The 14,813-nt window shown below is 36.3% G+C and overlaps 1 protein-coding gene across 25 annotated transcripts in view; it reads right to left on the bottom strand.

Annotated features, from left to right (window-relative positions):
- Positions 1 to 717: 717 nt before the first annotated feature.
- EBF3 (EBF transcription factor 3) overlaps positions 718 to 14,813 on the bottom strand; it is a 196,007-nt gene continuing 181,911 nt past the window's right edge. For 4 of the 25 annotated variants that reach the window (XM_089669343.1, XM_089669353.1, XM_089669366.1 and 1 more), the window contains exons 12-17: positions 12,905 to 12,970; positions 10,042 to 10,219; positions 9,051 to 9,239; positions 7,214 to 7,411; positions 5,654 to 5,779; positions 718 to 3,363 (exon numbers count right to left, since the gene is read on the bottom strand). In XM_089669343.1, the coding sequence (XP_089525469.1) occupies positions 3,317 to 3,363; positions 5,654 to 5,779; positions 7,214 to 7,411; positions 9,051 to 9,239; positions 10,042 to 10,219; positions 12,905 to 12,970 (804 nt within the window). In that variant the 3' untranslated portion in view covers positions 718 to 3,316. Of the gene's footprint in view, positions 3,424 to 5,653; positions 5,780 to 6,174; positions 6,242 to 7,213; positions 7,412 to 9,050; positions 9,240 to 10,041; positions 10,220 to 12,904; positions 12,971 to 14,813 lie in introns of those variants that run through there. The other 21 variants (XM_089669442.1, XM_089669450.1, XM_089669459.1 and 18 more) reach the window with 12 other exon arrangements.

Below are 14,813 nucleotides of genomic sequence, written 5' to 3'. Positions count from 1 at the left end.
CTTACAGGGTTTAATTCCTTCGCTAATCTCTAATTACCCTAAAAAAAGATAAAAGTTTTAGCTAAAAATTCACATTAACGACATAATTGAGAGGTAACTTTCCCAATCACAAATATTGTTTAGGTACATCCCTTGTTCTGAAAGCATGAACACCAGAAGCGAATTCTCACTCAGTGATAAACACATGGGATGAAACAGCAATGCTGGAACTATAGATTTGGCATAGCCGTATATATCAAGTTTTACTGGATGTTATTTTTTGAGGAACCAGGTAAAGTGGAAAACCACATTTAACTAAGCTTGATCCCTTTCTCAAGAAAATAAAAAATATTTATCTTTTTAGATAAAATATGTAATGGGGCTGATTATTCTAAAACACATTAGTAATGCCAGTTAGAGAACAAAATCCAACATTTGTCCCAGATTTTAGATGTCAATCTCTACGGTACACAAAAAGTGTAAACCTAAAATTTGATTAGTTACCATGAAAAACAACACCCACTTTTCTTTGAGCCAGTCCTCTTCAGCCAGCCTTGGTAATGCTTAAGAAAAAACACCAATGCAATATGTGCACCAGTCTAATGTATAGCTTTTCTTTTAAGCAAGACAGAGAGATACAATTTTAATAAATGAAACCCCCATTGTTCCATTTGTTTGCTGTGTTTTGCAAGTTTTGTTTTAATAATCAAACTTCAGATAAAATTACTAAAAGTGAAATTCACAGACAAGAAATACTTTAATTAAATATTGTGTAAAATGAACATTTTATACAGTTAAATATCTGAAAAAATGTACAGATAAAACAATCTTATTGTAGGGTTTTTAACAGTAAAATCTACCATTTAGTGAAGCGTTCAGTCGGGAGACAATGTAGCAATGTGAGCATTAACTAACTAATCTAGAACACAAACAGATTCCATTTATGAAATAACTTGCAAATGGTTTTTAACATGTACACATGACCTCTTTTTTTTTTTCTTTATATGAACCTTTCCTATACAAAATAAAAATGAGGCTTTTCATGTTTTAAAAGTGTCTAGGTGTTCCCACTTAGTGAAGCCTTTTTGGCTTTCACAACATAAATGTGCAAGGCATTTAAAATGTTGTTATAACATAGCTTTCACTATTTTAAAACACATTTAATATGCATTTTGCCTAAAAGGAACCTAAATGTCTCTCCTTTTTGTTTATAAATGTAATTCTGCTGCAGTTTGCAAAAGTGTACTGCAAAGCTGTTCAGCAATGCATTTAGTGCAAAGAAAAAAAAAATAACCATTCCATCACCTCTAGAAACTATGATTTTGGCACTAATAAGTAACATTTACCAAGGAGGTCATCCCAATTTAAAAAGACTTTGCTACTGGGTCTCGCTACAAAATATTTCTCTTTAAAATATATAAAAAATTGTGTATTATTATGAATTTGTATGAAACCTATTAAACAGTGCATGGTTTAGGAAACTGCAGAGTGCAGCAGAAGATAGATGCAAAAAAGAGTGACATAGTTGTATACCAGGATTGTGCTTTCTTTCAATTTATTTATAGTTTTACACCACAAATCATCCTAATGACCATGGTGATTAGAAACTGTGGTGTAATCCTGTGAATACAATAGCACAAAATATTTGTTTTAAATAAAATAATTTTAAGGCATCAGAGAAATTAATGTGGCAATTTTTTAATCAAAATATCAGATGAGAAATTAAAGTCAAAATTTAGGCCTCTGTAATTTGTCCAGTAAGCACAGTTTATCTATGTGGCAAGTCATATGAGTGGCAGCAAAAATGACTTTTACATTCTATAAAAAATTAAAAAAAAAAAAAGAAATAAAATAAACATACAGCCACAAACTCAGTTGTATTTGTGGCTGGATATCATGCACATTTTCTACTAATATTAATTACAGCCATGTGGCACAATTTTGTTTTTGACTATACAACAAACAACTTTTATTCAAAAATCATTTGTTCAGATAACTTAAAAATAATATAAAAATAAAGAATGAATTTGACTTTTCCCTCAAAATAAAAAAAGGATGGAAAGTCTAAACAATAGCACATTTTAAGTACAAATGAAATGTATAGACACCATAATTCATAAAAAAAAATAAAAACAAAAAACACATACAGTATGAAGGCAACCTTTCTTGGCGCAATGCTGATTTTTCAGCATGTCAACACCCGCCCAAAACAAAAATACATACATACTTACATACGTACATGGACAAAAAAAAAACAATGGAAAGCAATATACAAAATTTCAAAGATAAATACAATATTTATAATTGATATGTTACAAAATAAATTCCCTTAGTGACTGCAAGTGTTCATGTGAAAGAAAGTGTCTGAGATATAAGTAGACCATTTTATTCCTTATCAAACTGAATAAGGAATAAAATATGCTTTCTAATATTTTAAGTGGATCGAAAAAAAAAATTCAAGACAAGTGTATAAATATTTAGCTACAACTTTGGCAAAATCACAAAAGTCTACAATTTTATAACCACATACAAAACACATTAGGGAATAAGGATCTAGAAGTCAAAAGGACAATTTTCTGGTACAAGAAACATAGACTTCACAGTAGCCTAAGAATGCAATAGTATACAGTGCGAGCAAGAAGTTGAAAAAAATGTTGCAGGTCACACTTGCTTTACAGGAAGCTCTAGCAGTGGAAGTATATTTGAACCAACAGACAGTAGCATTTTCCTCTGTCAGTGTGCTTGTTGAAGGCAAAGAGATTTCAATATCAAAGTTACAGTTCCTAACTACAATAAGTTACAAAGTTCCATTTCATTAAGATGAAGTTAAGCAATGATAAACCCTCTTCCCGCCCAAGTTCCCCCAATTTAAATGATTCATATATTTATTTTTTTCCAGTTTGATGGCTCAAACCTCCTTGGCCCCCTTTTTCACCACAAAAAAATATTTCACATTATAGAGATACACAACCATTGTGAGTCTAGTAATGAGTAAGGAAAAATGTTCTGAGGCATTTTTCATCAGTGTTTCATGATAAATCAGAACGGTGCATCCACAACGCTTTGTCCCAACACATAGCAAGTACTAGACATAGCCAAGACGTAATCAGAAACTTTGTACAAAATAGGCGTCGATTTTCCCCATCTTCTTCAGGAGTGAGAAACTTGAAAAATATGAGAAAAAGTTCAGTCGACAAAATGGAATTGTTCATGGAGAAGTCGCTCATTTGCATGTCGATTTCTACTAGTCCAAATAAAATCTTTGAAAAGAAAGAGTTTGTAGCATTTTGCTTCTTGATGATTTTGTTCTGAAGAGACTGGTTTCCATCAGTACTCCTTAATACACTAAATGTGTCCCCTGAAGCTTTCTTCTGAAGCTTGATGCTACAAGCAAGTAGACAAAAGTGACTTTTTACATTGGTGGAACTACAAGACCGGACATAGCTAGAAAAAAAGAAATGAGATTACATTAGCTTTAAAACCTACATGTTCTCCTTTTTTTACTGACTGACCTAAAGACTTTTTGTTGCTATTAAAAATAAATTTTCACGTGCAATTAATTTTTGGGATGTTTACAGTAAACTTTCTAATCTCTCTATATTTATAGAAAACAAATTTTTCAAGTATTTATTTTTTTTATTTTTTTTTACATACAGTTGCTATTTTGCTTTTTTCAATTTTGTGTGTTGCTGGAATATTGCATCTGCTACTTCCCTGTCCACTTCCTAGTATTAAAGGTACAGCAAAATGTGAACATGTCAGAATTGTAAAAGAAATAATGGCTTTCAATTGAAAGCATTTTGGTAATATATTGAAACAAATAGTGTGCTTTGTCTAGATGCTTTTAAATAAATTCTATTTTTCAAAATAAATAGGGGAAGCTGAATAAAAAAAAGTAACAAAAGAGGACATTTAAGCAAGAAGAGGGTTTCTGACATTTTGGTGCAAAATATCCTGCCTCCCACATATGATATTTCTCTTAGTGTTTTGCTAATAGCAAACAGTGGTCCAGACTCCCTAGAGACTGGCCATGTTGACAGCTGAAAAACAACATGGTCACTTCTGGTAATGTCAGATGAAGCCAACTCACTCACCAGCTCAGTACCAGACATTTCTCTAGTTCTAAATTAAAATCTTATGAGCCAGGGTTTGTCTTTATTTTTTACTGCTTTGGCCTATTGGGAAAACCTGAATTGTGAAATATATATATATATTTATTTTATTATTATTTTTTTTAACATGCAGAATTATTTTAATAGATGGTTCAGATCAAGCACTGGAGGAGAAAAAGTACTAAATTAAAAAAAAAAAAGGAAAGAAAATTAAATTTGAGTTTGTGCCATTTCTTTCATTAAAATGTATTTTTTCTCCTCACTAATTTATGTGTAACACTAATAAATTTTCTTATGTAGTGATCTAAGCTTCAATTTCTCAGTTCATTAATCCCAACAATATTAATTTGTTTTAGGCGCAGTGTTACAAGTTTATGACTGTGAAGACTTATGTCTTGTGAGTATATTGTACAGATCTACTGTAACATTGAGGAGGAAAATAATTATTATATTGTGTGTAATGGTTTTGCACGCATCTCGATTATTATTAAAAAACATTCAACTTATATAAACTTCAAGACTGCTTTAAGTGTTTATTAATACAAGCAGCACAGCTTATGCAGTGATTAGACAATGCTGAGAGATTCATTGACGTCTCAGCAGTTCAACCAGTTAAATGTAGGTCAGGGCTTGGAAGTAAGATTTGAGAGGAGAACATGTTCTAGTTAAGCCTTCAAAGTGTATCCAACTGATGGAAACACCTGATAGCGCATCATCTCTACAGCTCATTAGCAATATATATATTCAAACTCAAAAGTACATATCAGTTTCTTAATGGTTACCCATCTGTTTTATAACTATGTTTTCAAAACTAATCCCAGGTTTTGTGATTTTAAAAAAAGTAGGTATAATGCAAGCTAACGTATGTCATTGTACAAGCAGCATTTATCTACATTTCCACAGTTTAGTGTAGGATCTCTCATTGTGTGCAATAGGTTACTGAATATCATTGTTCATTTTGCAGTTTTCATTATTTACACATATTTATACAATGTGCCATCACAATAAGCATATTCTAGTTAACTTGTTAGAGAATCTGTACAAATGGCATTGCAAACACTTACAGCTCCTGTCTCCACTGCAGGGTCCATAATCAGAGTGGTCATCTTAAGTGATGACTGGGGAAGGCAAGCTCCCGGTGTTATTGAACAGGAGCCAATTACCTCCCCTGTCCTCACATGTCTCCAGCCCTGAGTACCTCCTGATTAGAAGGATTGGAGGTGAAAGGCTGGAGGGTTTTGCTGACCACCTGGTATCCCTTGCAGGTGCCCATGTACACAAGCCATCTACTACAGAGTCTCTTTCAAGCAAACCTGTCATGAGAGAAATAGGCAAGCTACCATTGTTCTAGGTTACAGACTCAAAGTATGGAAACCAAAGGATCCTCATGACATCCATGCAATTACCACTTTCAGAAGATCAGCAATAGCAGTTACCATATATTTCTCAAGACAGACATCCTTTAAAGGTTGAAGGTAGGTACATGGTAAGGATTCATGCAATCTATAATACATATTTCTATTGTAAGTACTTAAATATAGTACACCTTTAATCGTACATACATTTCGAATCATGAAGTCTCTGGTGTTTTGTGCCATTCTCAAAGCAAACGCCAAATGGAAAAACGATAGAGATGCCACCTCCCACACATGCAGTATACCCTCCCAAACCATCTTCCTCTCCAGATTCTACATTTAAAACATATTTGAGAAAATAACACATCTTGAGATTTTCAATCATTCTAAATTACATTTAGAATTAAATTTATTCAAAGACAGAAGTCCGATTAGATGGCTTAGTAATAATCAATTAGTTGATAAATAAAATCCAGTAATATCTTTATAGTAGACTTTGCCTACAAACTTTTGGAGTTTTGCCATATATAAAAATATATATACACATTGATTACTTTTTTGTTTCTAATACAGTTTCTAATGTTTAACTTTAACTGAATTTTTTTTTGTTTTTATCTTATAATGTGTTCTCATTTCAACTGGAAGGAATGATGGATTTTGGTATATAAAAAAATAAATCAACAGTAAACGACTATCTTATTGCACGATTAAAAATGAAAATGTCTCACATTATGCGGCACTTGTTCTAGCTTTATCAATTTCAAGATTTTGGGAATGTGGGAGTGTAATACATGTCTGAAAAATAAGAAAATATTTGATAGCATATACTATAACCTATGGCATTAAATAATATATCTAATGTCTGGGAACGATTATTTTACAGTACAATTCTATTTTACTATAAGGACAATGCAGACATTGTGATGTGAAGTTGTGTATGCCATAGAGACATGTGGTAGATGTATTCAGTGTTCTGTCACTCATTGGCATAGCTGAGAGAGTCCCCATATGAAACCTCTTTAAAAGATTATTATCCCTTTTCAGAATGAATGGGGCTAAGACATCAATGATAAATAGTAATGGGGAACTGCTTTATAAGGTTTAGGGTTTGATATTCACCCTAGAATTCTTTCACAACTATAACATTAATAAAAAATAGAAAAATTCCGTGCATGGGTGTGAACACACACAAAGAAAGCAAAAAGTAGCTAGCTCTAAGGATTATGATACCAACCCTGAAAACATTAATAGAACAAAAAGTGCAGCACTGTAAGTGACAAAATACATATAGATTTATATGATCACTTTTATAATGATTTATATTTATATGATCACTGTTATAGTGATTTATATGTATTTTGTCACTTATAGCATTACAGCACTAATATTGAAAACAATTTTGCAGCCAATTTGCGTTAAGGGTAGCAAAACTTTCTTTTTAGGCCAGATCCAGACAGTAGAAGAACTTAAAAACCCTTGGGGCTAATCTGTATTCCTCTAGAACAGGGAAAATGTATTGGACTAAAACAAAGTAAAGTTAAAGTGTTGATCATCACAACCAACCACTGTGCTCTATTTTTCTAAAGTCAATGAGATCTAGATTCTGGTTTGTTTCGAATGAGCAGCCTTTTAATTTTCTTTGCCCCCTTGTTTTTTTAAATAAATTGTTATTTTTAAGGTTCAGTGAAACTGTAATTTGTCTGTGAAAACACATATTCTATCACTAGAGCTAATGCACATGCTATTTTTAAAACAAACCCAACTCACCTTGAAGTCCATTGCCATTTGCACTGGTGCAGGATGGTGGAGGGGAAGCTTGGGGCCTGACGACTGGGGCAAATGCGCTCTTTTGTTTCACTGCGGAGATGACATTTGCAGGTGAGAATGAGAAAATGCCGTGTGTACTGCTACAGTTTGAAGGGAGGGTGACCGAAGAGGCTGCCATTGTAGGACTTGATGGTACTACTGCAATAAAGCAAAAATAATCAGGACTCAAAAAGGAGGTTTTTTTTTTAACCCCATGGCAGAACATAAAGAGAGAGTGATGCAGCCTTTGTTTTATGTTTGGGAATAAAAATAACTAAAATAAAATAGCCAAACTAATAAAAAAATAACTATGATGGCATGGCCACTTTCAGTAAAGAATCTGGGGGTCTATGTACTGAGAACGTTGGGAGGTACCTGATCTCAGTATTGTCTACATTTGGGTCAGGCCAAACAAAATGTAAAGCCTATGCATGCCCTGTGTCATGAACATGTGTCTGTAAGATGATCCAAAGGGGCCGTCTTCATTTTGTGTCTTTACTCATTTATGATTTCTTCACCCTGCTCTAGGTTTCCATTATTTTTTTCTTGGTTACGTTCTCTTTTGAAACAGTTGCACGTCTTCCTTTGATAATAGTGGTGGCCCCCATATGCCAAATATCCTTCCACCCCAAATTACTAATCTTGACAAAGGTTATATAGGCCAGAAAATACATCTCTCTTTTAATCTGTTCTCCCCTTCAGAGTCCAGTTTAAAGATCCCATCCGCAAAGTATGTGACTGATCCATGCTGCCTGATATTGTAGACCAATTGAAAGAGAGGAGAAAAATTTAAAAGAGAACGGCACTCGGGTTGGCAGGACTGTAGTCCAGATCACTTAATGGTTTTAAAAGCTGCCAACCGAGTGCAGTTCTCTTTAAAATTTTTCTCCCTCTACTTGGTAAATGTTCTTCTTCATATTGTACTGAGCCTATTCCTGCCCCCAGTGCTGTCACACCTTGATAAGTTTACATGGTATAACTAAAAAGCTATAAAGACAGCCTATCACAAAACACCAGGGAGAAAGTGTTCTGCCAAAGGTACTCTAGGTTTTTCCTAGGACAACCTGTTCCTTTCATAATTTAAGCAAAATTGAATTGATGAATTTGCATATGAGTGGAGAAAACCATTGGGTACATCGTCTTATGGCCTGAGAAATGGCAAACCTTAATCATGAGCATCTGACTGTTGTGTGCTTACATTATTGTGAGTATGGTTTATCTACAGAAATGCTCTTTTTATCTATGAACACACATATTCACCTAAAGAAAACCACTTTGGGTCAGTAGGATAGGTTCATCAACTGTTTGCCATGGCAATGATGTACTCTTTTTTTATTTTCCTTTAGATCCTTAAAATTGACAGGGGATAAATCACGATATAGGATAATGGATCCTACCCGATATTTATAAGTGTATATTCACTAAGTCTACAAATACAGTAATAGGTCATGTCACGTCATAATCTTTAGCTGCTTAAACACCACAGCACTTTTATAATAAATATTGAGCTGCTTAAATACCACAGCACTCTTATAACAAATAAAAATATGATAATTGTATGGAACTCTTGAATAAAGACCACATTTGTTTAACAGGAATATGATTGTATGTATGAACCACACTATTCATGTCAGATTGTTGTGGGCCATACAGTAATATTTTTAACTGCTTTTATGTTCAGCCTCCAGTCACCCATCCCTTTGTCCAGTAACTGATAGCAAAACAAAATCTAATACATTAAAATATACAGACAAGCAAGAAAATAGGAAAATTCAAAAGAATGTTCAAAAACACTCACTGCCATAGGGGGAGTTGGCAGATGAACCATTGAGGAAGCCAGGTGACCCAGGGACTCCTAAATTGGGCATTCCAGCATTCCCGTACCCATTCATGCTATTGCTGACTGTGTTGTAGTTGGATTGCTGGGGGGTACTACTGGGAACATATCCTCGTGGCGATACACTGCTTGTGTTACGGCTGTAGCCTACTGGAAGAAATGAAAGCCCCACAAAAAAACAAGCAAGATAATGTTACCCTCATTTATAAAAGACACTTTGGCTTTTTTCTGCACAAATCCACATCACACACTACACAGATTTATTGATTACGTTGCGTTACTTCACAATACCTCTTACTGGTCCTTTTAACAGTTGCAGTTTAAGATAACCTTATCACATCGACCCTACTTAAATCATCTACGATGGCACACTATGTTGTTCCCTCACAGGCTGAGACAGCCAACAAAAGCCGTCTTCGATCTAATTGTGTCAGCTTCCCTCACATTTATCCTTACTAGCAATTATCAACAGGCTTGATTCCTGGTTTGTACCAACACAGAAGATGAACTTTCAGCCTTTTCAGACCTTCAAATGCCACCAGTGACAGGCAACAACTTGTTTGTTACACTGATTTCATCTTAAAAGGCTGTTTTTTAAAAGGCGGGGTAGTGTTGCGCATCTAATGGGCTATATTCGGATGTTTAATACTCTTTATGTTGTTACCTTTGCAGCTACTACCCTACAAGACTGAGAAAACTAATTACCACTTCTCAAATGTCAAAACAACATCTACAAATATACTTGCACTATTCAGCAGCAAACTGATAATATAATGGTAACATGCTTTGTAGCAATGGTGAGAACGCTAAGCTTCTTGTCTGATGGGGATACATGTTAACAGATGAGAGTTTAGGATCAACATAAAGAAGGAGATTACATCAAACAATATAAATATATATTATCTAAGCACTGTGTGCAGCATCTGGAGTTAGGTGTGGCATAGTCACCTACCTTGGTCATTAGCTTGAGATGTTTCTGAAACATTAACTGCTAGCTGGCTGCTGAAAGAATTTACTCCCATCATTCCGCTGTGAGATGGTGTGTTGGCAAGTGAGGGGATCTGGTTGTGATTGCGTGGCACACTGTATAATGCTTCAGCAATGTCAGCTGCTCGCTTCAGGATTATTTCCTACACAGCAAGAAACACAAAGACAAGGTTACCATATGATACAGTTTTGTCTCAACAGCCATCAAAAAACTGTCCTAGATTGGAATCATAGCCATGGGAGTGGATAAAATACTTGTCCAGTGATTTGTGTTGCCTATTGAAAAGTGCTCAGGAATTTCTACACAGCAGCAATCTTAACCTTAGGCTAAGTAGGCACAGCATGTTTCAAACTAACTGTGTGTTATAGGTGTATACTCCCTACTCAGCATTTTCAGGCACATGTAGGAGTATATTTGTGATCAAGGAACTGTTTAAAGCTCATTAATTGTAAAACTGGCCGTTATGTATCAAAGTATGTGAAAGAAAAGTTGCACTAGTCACCCAGAGCAACCAAATTAATTTCTCAAGCAGGTTAAAATACACTATATAAAGTATTTGGACGCCTGCCTCTACACTCACATGAACTTTAATAGTACCCCAGTCTTATACCGTAGGGTCCAATATTGAGTTGGCCCACCCTTTGCAGCTTTAACAACTTTAACTCTTCTGGGAAGGCTGTCCACAAGGTTTAGGAGTGTGTCTATGGGAATGTTTGACCATTCTTCCAGAAGTACATTTGTGAGGTCAGGCACTGGTGTCGGAAAAGAAGGCCTGGCTCACAGTCTCGGCTCTAATTCATCCCAAAGGTGTTCTGTTGGGTTGAGGTCAGGACTGTACAGGCCAGTCAAGTTCCTCCATCCCAAACTCGCTCATCCATGTCTTTATGGACCTTGCTTTGTGCACTGGCGTGCAGTCATCTTGGACCAGGAAGGGATCATCCCCAAACTTTTCCCACAAAGTTTTGAGCATGAAATTGTCCAAAATGTCTTGGTATACTGACGCTTTAAGAGTTCTCTTCAGTTGGACGAAGGGGCCAAGCCCAACCACTGAAAAACAACCCCACACCATTATCCCCCCTCCTCCACCAACTTTAAACATGGCACAATGTGGTCAGGCAAGTACCGTTCTCCTGGCAACTGCCAAACCCAGACATGTCCATCAGATTGCCAGACAGAGAAGCATGATTCATCACTCCAGAGAACACGTCTCCACTGCTTTAGAGTCCAGTGGCAGCATGCTTTACGCCACTGCATCCAACGCTTTGCATTGCACTTGGTGACGTAAGTCTTGGATGCAGCTGCTCATCCATGGAAACCCATTCCATGAAGCTCTCTACACACTCTTGTGTGTTAATCTGAAGGCCACATAAAGTTTGGAGGTCTTTAGCTATTGACTCTGCAGACAGTTGGCAACTTCCGCGCACTTCAGCATGCGCTGACCCTGCTCTGTCATTTTACGTGGCCTACCACTTCATGGCTCAATTGCTGTTGTTCCCAGTGGCTTACAATTTGTCATAATACCACTAACAGTTGACCGTGGAATATTTAGGAGCAAAGAAATTTCACAAATGGGCTTATTGCACAGGTGGTAACCTATCACTGTACCACGCTTGAATTCACTGAGCTCCTGAGAGCAACCCATTCTTTCACAAATATTTGTAGAACCAGTCTGCATGCCTAGGTGCTTGATTTTATACACCTGTGGCCATGGAGGTGATTGGAACACCTGAATCCAATGATTTGGAGGGTTGTCCCAATACTTTTGGCAATATAGTGTAAGTACAGAAAAATCTGAATGGTTGCTGCAGTAAACACAGATAGTTTTTTTTTTTTTTTTTGCAGAAATGTAGTCTTCCAGACACATTGAGAAACACGGTCTCCTCTGTTTCTTTGAATTTTCCAGGAGTTTGCAAAAAGATTCACAGCATTCACCACACTCTGCAATTTAGTGTAAATGCTCTTCTCGTAACATTTCTAATACACAGAAGTATACAACAGACGTTTTTCATGAAAGCTACAATAATTGTATAAGCTAATCCATCTCTTACTCAGGCATATGATTAATGGTAACTTTTACAGGTTTTTTGAATAGGTGTGCTTTAAAGAGTCACTCCCAGTCCGTGTTGAGATCTCTGAGGCCTAGTTCCTTGTTTTGATTACTTGCCACTTAAGGAGGTGTGGGTTGGTCATACACAGATGGTTCTTTCTTTACACTTTCTCATGGAAAGTGTCAGTAAGATTTTTTTTGCTCAAGCCTCTATGATTGATCGAATCCTCTATCACTTATGAACCGCAGAACTTTGACTTTTGGGTGAAATTACCCTTTGAAGACATCAGGACAGCAGGGCTGTGCGCTTTAAGAACTGGGCCCATTTGGTTACATAAAATTGACTAAATACATACAGTATACATGTGTTTTAAGGCAATGGCAATGAATGTTACAATTTAGTCAAATATTTTCTCTTCCCTGTGCTTGGCAGGTTTAGAACAGGCTTTCCTATTAGTCACTGTATATTTTGGACCAAGTTCAAGGTTACTCTCTCGTCTTAATGATTGCCTTTGCTTTTGGCACCTTACGCCTAATTGTCATTTCTGATAGGAAAACTAGCTCGGAGAATAAAAATGGCAAAGATGAGGGTTTTTTTTTTTTCATCCCTTTCTCTCTTTTTCCCCTTGGTGATGCTCATCACATTACATTGCCCTTAAGGTGACTGGCAAACCCGTACACGGCAAATAGGATTGTATTGATATTTTGCCAGGTTCACTCACAGTAGTTACTAAATTGCATAATTTTGAATGGATTTTGCTACGTGCATTAATGACTTGCCTGGTTGTTGTGTGGCATTCCGTATAAGGCTTCAACGAGGTCTGCTGCTCTCTTCAGTAATACTTCCTGTGGGCAAGACACAAGAGGAAGAGGGGTTGGTTTTATTGTTTAAAGGTAGCCAGGGCTAAAATCATAACATAACAGCAAATTTAAAAGCAGGGCTGCCAAAACGTCAAACAAGTCCAAACAATACGTCAAGGTTTTTACATCGAAACTTCAGCTAGGTATTACAGATAGGAAAGATGTAAACTTTTGATGAGAGTATGTCTTCAGAAAAATAAGTAAAGACTCCTACTGAAAACCTCTGGTTTAATTAAAAAGCAAGATATTTCTTTAAAAATCTGTTGTTGAAATTTTATTTAATATTCAATATACAATCATGTACCTGGTACTGTTAAAAACCTGTGTTTGCCCTCTACTACCTTAAAGCGGAGTTCCACTCACCCTGTCAAAAAAAAAAAAAAAAAAAAAGTCAGCAGCTACAAAAACTGTAGCTGCTGACTTTTAAAAAACAACCACTCACCTGTCCCTCGGTCCCGCGGTGTGTCCCCCGCAGCTCATTTCACCAGCCTTCCTGTATTCCAGGAGGCCGGAATCTTCAGTGTGGGCATCCGGCTGTGACAGCTTGCGGCTTCAAAGCCGGGTATCCACTGCGCATGCACGAGTAGCGCTGCACTTAATGAATGGTCCTGTAGTCTTCTGGGACCTGTCACATGTCCCAAAAGAGTACAGCGAGGGAGGACACCTTCCGCTTCCGATCATCTAGGCGATCGGACCGGACGTCTGAGCGGGTACCTGTCAAATTCAGGTACCCACTCCCCCCCTGCCCCCCAAAGGTGCCAATCCTTAATGGGGAGCAGTCCTTAAAGTGGAAATTTCCCTTTTGGATGGAGCTCCGCTTTAAATACATCATATAGACTGACAACACAACACACACCGTTTCTACTGCATCATGGGATGTAATGTTTTTTTTTCCCGTTTCAGAGTTGCTCAGCAGTTGCAGGGTCAGTTTATAAACCCTTCTACTCAGCAGATCAAAACTAAGTAACTTTGAATCAGGAAAAACAAAAAACTTACATCTAATGACCAATAAGATCCCTCGGAGTTTGGACAGCTCTTAAAGGAAAATTTGTTTTTCTTTTAATTTAACAATGGTGTAGTCCTTTAGCTATTTTATATGCAAAAAATGTTGGTCCTTTAACAATCCGAATTTTAGAATCCTCCTATCTGGTTGTGATCATCTGAAATAGACACATGGCATGGAATCATGTCACTGTAGTGATGAATGAAGAAAATAACGCCAAAGATTTAATAATGACGTTTTGCAGGTATAAAACAAACAAATACATGACAGAGATATGAAAAGCACAGGCACTTGTTAATTCCTAGCACTTTAGTGGTGAAGAACAATAAGTAATTTTCCATATCTTAATTAAATTGGCAAACTCCTTAAAGACAACATCTCACCTCTAATTCATGCCCGGAATTTGCCAGCGAGTTCAATGCTTATTCCTCTTTATTTTGAACAATAAAGTGAATTAGCTTGGGTTAATCTAGTTTTTTCATAATGACATTAAGAAATTTTTCAATTAACCTCTTTGACTGTGCGCTATAAAGGACTTCATAAATGAATTCCCATTCAGAGAGTAGAGTGCTTTTGCCTAAGGGTAGAGATGCATTGAGTTTGTCTTATCCGTGCCTGCATGCATACCTCCACTTTACGATGGTTGGGATTAATCTCTAGTTTACTTAATTTTTACAAGGAATCTCTTCTGTTTGACTTCTCTTCCCCTTAGAGAATGCTGCCATCATCTAAAAACATTTATTCAATGTTATAAAAGAGCTGCTTTCGCTCCATGGTGTCTATTTATAGCCTGGGTGACCACTTTCATTCTACAGGAATTATACA

The sequence above is a fragment of the Staurois parvus genome, unplaced genomic scaffold (genome assembly GCF_062004578.1).
Source record: "Staurois parvus isolate SC_StPar_1 unplaced genomic scaffold, SC_StPar_1.0 ptg000009l, whole genome shotgun sequence".
In the NCBI taxonomy this organism is placed as follows: domain Eukaryota; kingdom Metazoa; phylum Chordata; class Amphibia; order Anura; family Ranidae; genus Staurois; species Staurois parvus.
Note: the sequence above shows the minus strand (reverse complement) of the source record. Positions and strands in the feature narration are given on the sequence as shown.